The 13,873-nt window shown below is 38.5% G+C and overlaps 1 protein-coding gene across 1 annotated transcript; it reads right to left on the bottom strand.

Annotated features, from left to right (window-relative positions):
* Positions 1–7,194: 7,194 nt before the first annotated feature.
* desi1a (desumoylating isopeptidase 1a) lies at positions 7,195–13,865 on the bottom strand. Its single transcript, XM_062438987.1, has 6 exons — positions 13,037–13,865; positions 12,698–12,719; positions 12,132–12,201; positions 11,684–11,793; positions 11,241–11,363; positions 7,195–10,340 (listed from the first exon to the last, which is right to left on the bottom strand). Exons 1-6 carry the CDS (start codon positions 13,125–13,127, stop codon positions 10,250–10,252), a joined length of 507 nt encoding a protein of 168 aa, XP_062294971.1. The 5' UTR covers positions 13,128–13,865; the 3' UTR covers positions 7,195–10,249.
* Positions 13,866–13,873: the final 8 nt, after the last annotated feature.

The following is a 13,873-nucleotide window of genomic DNA, read 5'->3' as shown; positions in this document are numbered from 1 at the left end:
TATCTATGTATGTATAGCCTATGATAATAGAGCACTCAGTGTTCAGCTTTAATCCTACAATATATAATTTGCACTCAAGGCACAAAAAAAGATCTGATGTACATGTTTATAAATGGGGGTGACCAAAATGCCAATACCAGTACCTCTAACTATGATGCCCCATACAACTAAATGGACTCAAAAACTCAAAAATCACCATACAGTTTAAAACCAAAAAGCAGTGGTTCATAAGGCCAGACAGAAGTTGAGTTGGTCAATTGACCATGAATAATGCTAGTTTTATTATGAATTATGGACAAAAATAAGTACTAGGAAAGTACCCCCCTGGGAATAAATCTCACTCCAAGCTGAAGTCAAAACTTGGCAGCCCTGCTCATTACTCTGCATTTATGTGCAGCTCTACATCTTTTTAACAGGGCATTGTATTTTAATAGGAGATTACTTCTACCTTCAGTGTGCCTCAGTGTGAGCTCTTCACAGCGCAGACTTATCTGATGCATTGGAGTGGAGGAAGCAGTGTCACATCTTTTCAGATAGTCTACAATGACACCCTCAGTTACAGGTTGCATGAGTGCAAAAAACACTCCTCTCAGTGTCCGCATGAGTGAGCACAGGGTGTATATGTGCCATAGCTGATTCAAATTGTACTAAAAGCTTGTGTACTTTTCCTCTATACATTGAGGAACATGTTGACAGTTTAGTGTCAAATGAGGACATACTGTATGTACACAGTAATGAGCTGTTGGATGTATTATAAGAGCTGGATAAGGCTCCACCACTGAGCCCACAGACCACCATTGTGAAAGAGACGTATGTAAAACAGGACACCTCAAACTGCAAACACGGTCAATTATTTCTCTATTACCATATTTTATCATGGAAACTTTATATTAGTAAAACTTTCCTCGAGCTAAGAAAATCAATATAAAAATCTGTAACATCATCACAATTTAAAGTGTATGTGCCGAGCGGGAACTCACAGGCTGGGTCAGCGGGTAAAACACCACTGTACCTTTACAATGGACCACACAATGAAGAAGGACACTGGAAGCTAGAAACTTTTGTTGGCATATGTGCCATATGAATCATTATTAGTGGACTGAATGGGCTATATTTTCAGTCCAGTATCAAGCTCCTATAATACATTCATGATGCAGCTCCCTGTCCAATACATCTCCTAATAGAATCATTAACCTTTTAGCTTAGCTTTGGCACAACAACTGTGCCTGGTTGAAAAACAGACTCTATGTAAAGCTAAGCTTACTGGCTGCTAGCATTAGCTTCATATTCATTGTACACACAGAGTGGTATCAATCTCCTCTCCTAACTCCCTGAAAGTATGTTACATTATTCCTTTAAAAGATAACTCAGTGTTGTGAAGAATATGGCACGCTAACTGCAACTAAAATTACATCACAACTCATAACTTGATGGATATGATATTTGATTTAAACAAATCTCATCCTATAAATGAATGACTGATACTGAATATGACTGCTGATACCAACAACAAAGCACTCTTTCCTCGTGTCTCATGTTAGCAATTGAAATCAACTATAAAATATCAAAAAGATTATGAATTTACTAATCCGTCAAAGTTTGCTGGGTATTGCTAACAAAACAGTAATGCTGAATAAGCTTTAGTATATCCAGTAAAATTTCATTTCAGTTATAGGCCTATATGGTATAATTCAAGATACAATGAGTTACAACATACAGATGATTATGTTACACTGTCAAACAAGATAAACATAAACAAGGACTGAAATAACTATATTAGATGCACTACAGGAGAAAATAGTACATTAAGAGAAGTCAACCTAGTAACAAACCTGCAGCATTTTCATTCATAATCAGAATCCAAAATGAGTCAAAAGCCCCAAGTGATCATTATTTGCTATATTATGATTCACTTCCAAGAGTCCAAGAGTGTTAAAACTTCAAACAGTGTTGCTATTTACCCAGTCTGCGGTGTTATTATAAACTTGCAGTGTGGGAGGTTTTTCTCTTACGTATTCCTGTGATGTCTTTCAGTTTGGTGGAATTCATATTAAGAAAACCCAAACAAATTCTGAAAATAAAATCCCAGAGGTATATTATACCTTCCAGACAAACACAATCAACATTCAACTGAAATTACAACCATAACAGCTGCATATTACTTCTGTATCCAAAATATTGTTTGTGGTAAGCACTGCTCTGCGCTGGTGGCATCAAGTGGAATGTGTGAGTAATGCAAAAAAAAATAAACGGGTACCGCTGCTACTGGGGAATTTAAAGCTTCTAGGCTTGTTCTAATTTTAGTATATCACAGTCTAAATCAAAACAGCCTCTACTCTGCCAACATGACTGAAACTGTCTTGATATGATGTCTAGGAGTTCCTTTTGAATTCTGAAAATATGCTTATAGTATTTGATGAGAGACGGGGGTGGCCCAGTGAGTCACATTGTTGCAACCAAGAGATCCATTAATGTCCATTCAGTCCTCAGCAATCATGTTATCATTCTGGTTCTGAGGCCAGTAAGAACCTGATGTGGTTTCATTTAGCTCTTTTTTTCCCTCATCCATCTAATTCCTCTCTCACCTCCTATTTTTCTCTCTCTTTTCTTGACCTCCTCCTCATCTCCATACCTCAAACCCCTTTTTTTCTGCCCTCCCTCTCAGCCTTCCAGGTCCACAGGCACCAAATCACGTCCCTGTAGACTCAGTCACGACAGTTGTGCAACTACACGCTTCCCCTAATGAGGAACAAAATGGGTTTGCAGTCCTGATTCAACCATAACACCAGCTCTGTAGTGGATACCACCGTAGATCAATTTGTGTGTGTGTGTGTGTGTGTGTGTGTGTGTGTGTGTGTGTGTGTGTGTGTGTGTGTGTGTGTGTGTGTGTGTGTGTGTGTGTGTGTGTGTGTGTGTATGTGTGTGTGTGTGTGTGTGTGTGTGTGTGTGTGTGTGTTGAAGAAAGATACACAAAGGCAATTTCCTGGACAGGAGCTGCATGTGCACAATGCATATAGATTGTGTTAACCTGCATGTGTGTTTGGAAAACGTGCTCACCATTAACTGATCTTATGATGATAAAAAGGCCAGTTGAGGTCACTTAATATTGAAAATATTGCACACAGGTACACATCCAAATAAATCTCACACATGCAAGCAGATACACATGTACTCATCAGCGTGCACACACACACACACAATGTCCAGATGGGACAACCCAAGGGCATTCCAGGAAACGGCTGTAAATGGTGACTGATGCGGCAGAAGGTCTCGAGGACAGTTCACATGTATTTATGCATCTATGTATTTATGCAAGGACACGGCAGTTATCCTGGCCTTGGCTTGACACAGACATGGAACACACAGCAGCTGTTGACCCGAGTGATTCCAAAAAACAGCGACCCTGCCAGCTGGTTGGCGGTCCGGTACCGGTTTGCCCGTGGAGGCAACTGACAAGTTAGAAGTGGAAGTAAAGGAAGTGGAGGTAGAGGTGGTCAGAGGGAACAGATAGACATGCAGATTCAAAGCTGGAACAGAGGAAAAGCAAGTATGCCACACCCTTGTTTCCTCTGCAACATTTTTCATTCTGATGACTTCAGAATGAAAAATGTCTTAACCCTTATAGGATGCAGATTGTCTAACTATTTAAATCTGTTTCTGCATGAGATGAAAACAAGAGTAGAAGCAACTCATAACTCGTAAATGAATATTCTGGCTGTGAGTGTGCTTTGCTTGCATGTGTGTGACAAAACAAAAACCGTGAGAGACAAAAAAAAAACTAAAAAAAAGAAAACAGCGATGTGATGCATGCCTGGCTGTTTATGTGCTTTTACTTTTGCAGCGAGTTCGTTTCTAAAGTTGTCTTCAAAAACTTAACAGAGTGCTTTGTGATAGTCTGTGAAAGTCTAAGCCCTTGCAAAATGGATGATAAAAAATGATAAAGGTTGAGGAACAAGGTCAAGAGAGTCAGGAGAGAGGAGGCGAAGAGAGAAATGAGAGGACGTCTGGAAAAGCGGAGGAGGCGCAGCCAAGCAAAAACTCCCTGGGTAATTAAGGATTTCAAGAACAAATCAGGGGGGGGGGAGGGATGAAAAGGACAGGAATGCGGGTGCGAGAGGATGAAAGATGAGCAGAAAGAGGAGATAGAGGTCTGAAAAGTGGAAGGGAAGGTTAGCATGTTTGGTAGCTGTAGATAAGCAGAGGGATGAGAAAATGGCAAGAAAGGGAAAAATAAAGATGGAGAGGATGATAAAGGGAAGCAATAAAGGAGCAAGGGGAGGCAAAGAAAAGAAGGAAGAGAGTTAAAGGGTGAAGAAAAGGATATTCTGTTTTCATACATGCCAAATGTGGCTGCTGTGATAAATTGACCGTCATTCAAACTGCAGCAGATGTCCGAGCAAGCATGACTGGACAAGAATAATCATCACACTTACTGATGCAGTTTGCAACATTTAGCCAGACTCCTTTGAGACTGAACTTAATTAAATGTGGAGACAACTGTCGTGACAACATAAGAAAGTATCTGTGATTGTGAACAATGCATATTTTAAGATTGTTTCAGCATTAGGAAAGTTTGTTCAACTGCCTCTGGCTAAAAGTGCACAGAAAATCTGGTTAGTTATCGGACGGGTTCAAGCTTTTGCAGCACATAGTGCTTTTGAGGCGTGCTGATTTGTAAATGAGATTTGGGATTATCTTCAGTCTCTCCTCCCTGCAAAACACCAAATTCAGGGAACGTGACAAATTGTGGACTTATAGTTACCCAAAACTGAGACACTCTGTTACTGTGCACTGTATTCATTAATTATTCCTTGCTCAAAGTGGAAAAGTAACCTTCAAAAATGGTACATGAATCCCTTAATTATGCATATCAGCGCTAAATGAAACATTAAGCAGGGATGTAGTTCTCCCGGCAAAACCTTCAGGAGAGCTCATGAAAATGCAGCTTTTAAACACTTACCTGTTAAAAGTATTCCGCTTTTCTCTTTCTCTCTCTCTCTCACACACACACACACACAGAAACGTTGAGAACACTGTTATGTAGAATATTGAGAGAAGCAAATCTGGACTTCTCGATAGAACTGCAGCTGCTGTTAAATCGGTGTCTCTATTCATTTTCACTTCACACAATCCATTTGGTCTGAGTGGTTATCCTCAGAACTGATTCACTTTGTTGTCATTATGAAGCTGTTAAATAATTACATTTAACTATATTGTAAGTGAAAAGAGTCACATGCTTAACATATTTTTACATATGCAAATGTACAATTTTGACCTGTGTTTATCAAAAATCAGCATTAAAAAATTGTATATTCTATAAAATGTTGTCCTGGACCATAAAATAGTGATTGTGATTATCTTTTATCCATAAGATTAATCAAACAGAAGGATTCATCAAACATTTATTAATGACTGATGGGGAATCTATGAATGTGAATTGGTGTAGAGACTAATTATGAGTCAGAATATGAACAGGTTGTAAGCATTAAAGAGTTGGCGGGGATCTAAACAGAGCTAAAAGGAGAGAAAACAATGGACACTCATGTGGTGCAGACAAGCACAACTCTAAAGGAATGATAATGTTGCTTGGTCTCAGCTGAATGTGTAAATAGGCTATTTGCTGATACATTCACAGTAACTACTTATAGAATGATATCAATTTTGTCACAGCTTGTTAGTGGCCAAACATTTTTCAATATTGTGTGTGGTATGTATCTTAGCCGTAGAAACTGCTTATAGCATAATAACATGATGAAAATCACATATAATGTGGTATATTTTTAAAAACTTAATTATTTTCCCAGTCAGGCCCTTCCAAAATGTAGTTGCTTTTTAAGGACATATTAGCTGAACCGTAGGGCACCTGGCTTTAAATATTCAAATGTTTTGCAGTAGTAATTGTAAAATGCACTTTGAACTACGGCTGCGCCTATAGGAAGAAAAGCCAAGTCACCCCTATGTGTCATGGAAGGATTTGTCACCACAGCAGGAGGGTCAGCGTGACTCATTGAGTTTTGTTACAGAGGTACTGCCATGCTAACAACTTTGGCCCAGCCTGACAGCACCCTTGAAGTTGAAGAGAAAGTTAACATTTGCCAAAGTCACATGGACACTCATAATTGTGCTACGAAGTGAGCTGATTCAGCTTCTCACCCGCAGGGAGCAAAGACAGTCTAGGTCTGTACGCATTTATTATCCACTCTCTCTTAGGAGGGGTGCTGATCTAAAGGCCACGGACCAAGTCTGGTTCACATCTGTTTGCAGAACAGTTTTGCTCCACGGTGAGATATCTGCCATCTGGAGAAGTGATACCATCTTTGACAACATGACTGATACCACAGAGTTTAGTCGATGTACTGATAACACAGACGTGATCTGGTGTATTTTTGCGATAGATGTTAAATGACTGATAAAAAAACTTAAATTATTGTCGTCAACTCCTGCAAAGCTGCTTACTACTTGTTCAGGTTAGAACATTGGTTTAAAGAACAAGTAAAATGAGCAAAGGAGAAATAATTAGGCCCACAGGGCACTGCCAACATTTTTTAAGCAAAGCAATAAGTCACGTGTTAAAAATTTCTTTCCATTATGTTGTCAAAATGTTAATTATTACTTATTAATTCCTTTTCCATTTCCTTTTCTCATCAACCTTTTGCTTTTCCAAGGGCGAGTTTAGCTGAGATTGCATTCTGCGTCTTCAAAACACACTTACTCACTGAGAGTTGATTCATGAGAACATCATTCATTTAGTGCTGTTTATTGGTCATCTAGACCGATTAGCATTGCTGTGCCTTGCTCATTAGGTCTTGATAGCAATTATTAATACTCTGAGGGACGTAGCAGCAATATAGACTTACTTTTTGGCTCAAATTTGAATGGTTAATCCATCTCCATCCTGAAGCTGCATCTCAAGCTACAGACAGAGCAACAGTGTCTCTTAGTGGATGCTCAAAGAACTGCAGCCCAGCCACACTCCATTAGATTCCTTTTGCCTTCTTGCGTCTTTAGACATAAATTATGGGGTCATCTCTCATGCAAATTATAGTTAAATTACATGTATTTCTATCATGAGTGCAATCTTTGGCATTAATATTAACAAAATGTAAAACATGCACGTGAAAAGCTCCGGAACTGCACACTGAAAATAGCCAGAAGCTGTTCAAAACAGTCAAAAAAACACCAGGGATTCTCAAATTTGCAGTCAATGGCTTTATGTATAGGTAGATTTACAAAAACAATTACACAAACAATATGCATTAACATATCTACCATACTTAGATTACTTAAATAGGGAATAATATCCATAAATATCTGTTGCAATGTCACATTACAGGTAGCGGCCGGTAGCAACATACATCAGAGCAACGAAGGGTGACCTGTGCAGTAATACATTTCTATGGTCAGGTTAGCATGTCAGTTAGTTGGTTAGCAGAAGGCAAAACACAACCCAGATTCACCTGAGCTTTCCAGCCTTTTCAGGGGGAATTAACTTCAATTTGTTATTCTCTAAAAATAGCCTAATCCTCGGTTAACCCTTTTAAAAAATTGCACATCCAATCTTTTTGTGCATGTGCACTGGAGAGATAATTAAGCCTTGAGTGACAAGTGATGGTGACTGCTTGGAAGGTATAGTGTGTATAAGGTTCATTTATTGCAGGAGAACACAATAAAAGTTAATGCTGGTTTAATCATTCGTTGAGATTTCTTGTTTTGCTGTGCTTCATTATTCAGTGTGTGTAAGCAGGGAAAAAGGCTTGTGAGGTTCAGTGTGGTTCATGTGTGTACCATTATCTAAATTTGATAAACCCGATACTGCATGTGACCCGTGTGTTCTGTTGAAGTTAAAGAACTACTGTATGTGTTCTTTCTGATGGCAGAGTGCAGAGTATAATGCACAGAGATTATAGGCTGTGAGTGTTACTGGATCCAGATGTTGTGTAATTCAACTGTTTCCTACAGTTAAGAATTGAATGGATTGAGGGTTATTAGTTCTAACACTTTATTGTAGGTTTATTAATAAAGGTTTTCTGGAGTTTCATACTCTAAAACTAACCATCAGGTTCTTAACACAGACTGCAGTGGAAGATACCGTCTGTGCTCTATTAAAACCAAGCCAACTCGCAAACAGTATGCCTGTAGCCAAGCAGAGGGAAATGAAGGCACAGAGGTGTATTGTATATCAAACACACTCTGGTAGCTGTTAAAGGACTCAAGCAGATTGATATTAATTAGACTGTACACAAAGCAGTGTTTAGATTCTAAATATGGTCACCTTTACATTAAAAAAACACCTGTAGATGTGTGATTTAGTGTTAATCAAATGGCAACTATGCAACAACAAAAAACAAAAAAATAACAAAACGTATAAATCTATAATAACCGTCTCCCTTTGGAGCTGGTAACACAAGCCAAGAGGCACCTATGACAACATGTGTCATATAACAGGGCTGCGATGCAGTTCACTTTCACTTATATCAGAGGGTAGATTTAATACCAAAACCCCTAATTCATTCATCTTATTCAAGCTTTCAGAAATAATGAAAAATGCTGTTTTTTGTTTTCAAGAGCTAAAAATGTGATGAGGATTGCCTGGGAAATTATTTATAGCACTGTGGAGCTGCGGGGGCTTGTTTTTTCTTGCCCTGCTTGCTATAAACGCATTTGTAATCAACTCACCGATTAACAAATAATACACAGGGATTACTTTCATATAAGTAGAAATAACTAGAATTAACAGTGAACTGAACCCAGTCCTGCTGTACACTCAACAAGTTCTAATATCCCCTTTAATCTTATAACCCTCAGTGTAAATTAGGCATCAATCACCTTCTGCATGTCACATCAGAAGCTGTGTGACAAATGGAATGATAATGTAAGGTAAGGAGGCGACCACAGTTAGGCTGAATCAAACAGAAACAGAAAAGTCAAATTTTACAAGTACAAAATGATTGCGGATACGAAATCAACTAGAAGCTACAAAATAAAACATATAAGTGCATAATTGAAATATGATTGACATTAGAAGACTTTCCAAAATTAATTTATCCTGCTCTTGCTTTCCATAAACCTGCATTCATTGAAAATCAATATATTAAATATATCTATGCAAACTCAGATTAATTCCATTGTAGTCAGCAGAGGATGACTCTCGCAAGGACATCTGTGAAAACTGATATGTCAGTATAATAATGTCAGTGGTCAAAACAACTATTTTATTAAATAAACGTTGTAATACCTAAAAAGGGAAAATACTTCATTTCTGACTTAAGCAATATCATTAAAGGAGTGTTTTGCACGTTTAAAAGTACTAAATTAGCTTTATGCACCAATGTACAAGAGGTATTTTAATGTTGCATGTTTAATCACAGCTATTAGATAAATGTAGTGAAGTAAAAAGTGCATGATGTGAAGTAAAGCCATTGACTGTATATAAATATGGATGACTTCATCTCCTGCTGCTATGCAAAAAGTGAAGCCAAAATATCTCCTTTTCGGAAGCTGCCATCTTGCTTGTGTGATGTCATTTGGAACCAGAGTCTACGCAGTAGTCTGGTCATCCCGCCACCAGACAGAGGTGTGAAAGCGGCTGTCAAAGCTGTCTATCATGATGGCACAACCACTTTTTTAGTCTGGCTCGTGTCAACTCTTTTAACATGGAGGGGGCGGAGTTTGTGACCTACGTTGCAGCCAGCCAACAGGAGGAGATTGAGATGTTTTGGCTTCACTTTTGGGGAGCCGTCATGACATCCATTTATATACAGTCAATGAGTAAAACTAAGCCTTGCATAGTCAACCTTATTTACACTTTATAGTCTAAATAAAGTTGCAGCGCCTCGATTTGTTAGAGTATTTGTTGATGAAATATATGTTGTTACTTCTGAAAAAGTGTAATACTCAGATATCTGACTTTCCACAGATGTACTTTGAAGGAGGCAACATTCCTCAAACTCAACTTTTAGTGCAGGACTGTGACTGTTAGCATATCTGGCTATTATAACCTGAAATTCCCTTAGCTTTTGTTACTGTCTGAGTACTTATCACCACATTGCATTTGAACTCATCAATGGACACTCAAACTTCATGAGGTGAACAGTGAGTTCTTCACAAGTAGCATTCATGATACAAGTTACACGTTATAGAGGAAATCATAAGGAAATATGATAAATGATAATGAATTTGAGACTTCTCACAGACTGACTACAATGGAAATGACCTTAAAAACACTTAATGACATCACTGCTCTCCCAGATCAGATGTTTCTTCCCCCGTTGATGACATTACCTCCTGGAGGGGCGATGTGGATCGAGTCCAGAATGGGCCGCAGTATCTGGCCAAACGGTCTAGAGGTTAAAGAAGATTTCATTCATATTTTGAACCGATTCAGTATACAATAATCGAAAATATTTTTAGGTCTATCCCATAAACTTGAACCTTATTCATATGTCACTGCATATTTACAGACTCTAGCTGCATCTACACCAGACACAAACATATTTGTGTTTTCCTGTGGGATTATAAGATCTTTCTACTTAAGAAATGTCATGTGAATTGGCTTCTACAGTGAATTTTTGAGTGACAAATGAGTCGCTGTTCTTTCCAGGTCTCGCCAAAGAAAATATTTGAGGAAACCACCATACTTAATGTGACATTTACAGGCTGTAGTCCACTCTATGCTGCCTTGCACTGGTGCATCTGAACAGAGTTATCACTTGTTAAGCAAACTTCAGAAAGTGTCTTCATGAATATGAGATGCCAGCAGCTCCAAAATAACATGTGGGTCTAGTTCATTTATTATTTATTGTATTGTTGTTGCAGGTGTAGCTCAGATCATTGCTGTCCATTATGCATCTATTGTAATCTGCACTATTACAGCAGTAACGGGTGCTGCCTGTCATCTGATCAATGTAACAAAAGATTAAAGCGAGCCTTCAAAACAGTTGCACCAAACCAAAAACTTCTCAGAGGGCTACATCATGTTTACTTTTTGGCTCACAAGTTTGACATGTGTGCAACTTTGTTCAAGATTGCATGACAGCATATTGAAATGGACACACAGACTACATTCTTCACATGTTATAATACTCCATATTATGTATTATGATGTATATGTAATTATAAATCTCAGTGTATTTGAGAGCAGAGAGGCAGAAAGACAATAGTAGCTGTTACTGAGCTGTTGTCTTGTCTAGACTCTATCAGCATATAGGAACACATTTTGACACACTGGCATAAACACTCACGTGGAGAGGACTTCAGATGGGAGGTCGGTGATGTAGGAAGGGATGGTCCTCCCCGTCATGAACTGAGCGACCTCATTGGTGAAGGTGTTGCAGTTGTGCTCAAACAGACGATACCTGTCACCCCTGAGACAAGAAAGAAGAATAGAAGAGATGACACTTCACGTAACAGCTTTCATGTATTGACAAGTGAGTAACAAGTGTAAAATCCTAACTAGATTTGACTGATTCTTCTAACCTAGACTGAACTGATTAGACTTGTAACTTTAGCTACACATTATAACACACAAACTTTGAAAATGTATAGAGATTCCAACTCTCTTAAAGATTACTACAAGGATGTTTTCGCTGCAAGTGCTGACAGTGTTCATTTTTATTCACCACTAAAGTTTGGTGGCCTGAACCAAAACAACTACTGGCTACTAGATGAAGGACAGCTTGTTAACCTGTATGTGCTTTCTCCCAGGGAAGAGAGATAATCCATGAAGATCTCCTCAGACACCTCGGTCTCACCCAGCTCCACCACTGTGTCTGGAGGACCCAGCATTGTCCCACCCTGATGAACACAAACACAAAGTCTGTTGAAAATAAGAACACACATAATATAAACACACATAACTTGAGTGATAGCAATCAAACCCAGAACTCTATAAGCTTCTACTTCGACTGTAACTATTGGTTTGCGGCCATAAATTGGTTCACTTAGAAATGTTGTGTATCTTATTTGTGTAACTGTGTATGATTTTACATCAAATAGAAAGAAGCTTAACTTCCGTAGGCTGTTATCTTCCAAGTGTGTGCAGCAGCCTGAGGTAGATTGCCTAATTTATTTTTTTGTGAGCTTGTTTGATGAGGCTTGTGAAACAGGAGTCTCTTCCCTTGTTACAGACTCACCGGCGAACAGCTGGAGATCCCCTCCCCTCCAAAGAAGAACTCATCACCGTATGCCACTATAGCTGTGTGCCTGGAAGAAAAGCACATTTTCACAGGGGTAAATCTGGGGCAGAACAACTCAATATTACCCAGCATTATGTAACATAACAACTTAGTTTCAAACTATTTAGCAAACCAAATGACTCCAGGTCTACAGTGATAACAGGCAGAAATACTACACTTCACAGAAACAATCTAGCTTTGGATAGAGGTGTGATGTGTTATTTTGTTACAATGTGTTGGAAGTTATTTTTGTATAGTGGGTCCCTCTATCCTACAACCCTAATTATGCTTCACTCCTAAATTTCCCAACATAAAAAGAACACAACTAAAAATAGACACACCCCCAGAGCTGTTTTTAACAGTCATGTGTTTTGCAGTTTCTAAATGCCTTGTCTTATCTGCTCTGGGGCCAAAAATTGGTCACAGGCCTTTATGTGATGGATCCACTCATTACATGACAAGCAAAGTTTTCATGAATCAGAAGATCTGACTTAATGTCAAAGTAGCAGAAAGGAGACACATACCATATACCATCCAGTTGCTTTCCTGTAACAGAAAGGAAAATGTAGTTTGAAGAAGGAGGCGGTTGATGAATATTAACAGGCAGTATTCAGCTTTGAAGAGCTGTAACTAACAAGTGATTACATTATTGCCCCGGTAACAACCTTTTACCTAATTCTTACATAAATCAGTCAGGTTTCATAACTTGAGTTTCACATAACATAAGTAATAGACCTCGATCACATACAGTGCATAATAACAGCAGCATACGGCATAAAAGGCATCTCCACCCTGTTATTTGTTATCACTTCAATGTCCCAAAGGCCAGGCTGCATTACATCTTTTTCTTTATCTGTACTCACCTAACATGATAGGACTGAGGCTGCGCGCCATTCCTCTCGATAGATCATAAATATACAGCTGTACATTGTATCTCGTAGTATTCTTATCCATAATTTAAGCCCTGAAACAGCCTTTTTCTTCTCTCGTTAGCAGGCTAAAGCTAGGGACCTCTAATGGCACAGCTGACTGGGAGGTCCGCTAATAATGATGTCATTACGTGTGAAAAAATAAACTTCCGATCCCATCGTCTTCAAAATTAAAGTTTTTACGGAGAAACGTCAACAACATATTGCGTTACTTCTTGAGAAATAACTTTATTTTGAAGGGAGTTCGTTTATTTCCGGAAATAGCATAGCTACCGCTGAATGACTTGACACATTTTGATTGTAAGGGCTCAACAAATAAATAGTTCAATATCTCGTCTTTTTTCATTGTAAACAAAGTATTAAGTGCCACATGTTATCAGTCTAGTGCCTCACAGTTAAGGAGCTTTTGTTATTGTTTTTGATTAAAGGTCATTTTATGAGTTTGACTCTTTTCAAAGTGGGACACGGTCATGGATGTTTTGTCATGAACTCCTGCTGACCACTGGAGGGTGATGACAATAAACTGCTTTCTGGTCAAAATGAACAATGTGATTTTTGTAAAAGTTGAGCCACAGTTCAATTATTTTATGAGTGTCAGTATACGGAGAAGAGAAGTTATCGTTTGAACTTCATCATGGTTGAATTTAGGAAGTTTCTTTTTTACAATAACAATAATAATATTGCATTTAATTTGTACTGCACTTTTCTTATGCAGTGAATCTCAAAGCGTTACATTATTAAAAACACACACACACACACACACACACACAC

The sequence above is a fragment of the Scomber scombrus genome, chromosome 18 (genome assembly GCF_963691925.1).
Source record: "Scomber scombrus chromosome 18, fScoSco1.1, whole genome shotgun sequence".
Lineage (NCBI taxonomy): Eukaryota > Metazoa > Chordata > Actinopteri > Scombriformes > Scombridae > Scomber > Scomber scombrus.
The sequence above is the reverse complement of the archived record's forward strand: the minus strand, read 5'-3'. Positions and strand labels throughout refer to the sequence as shown.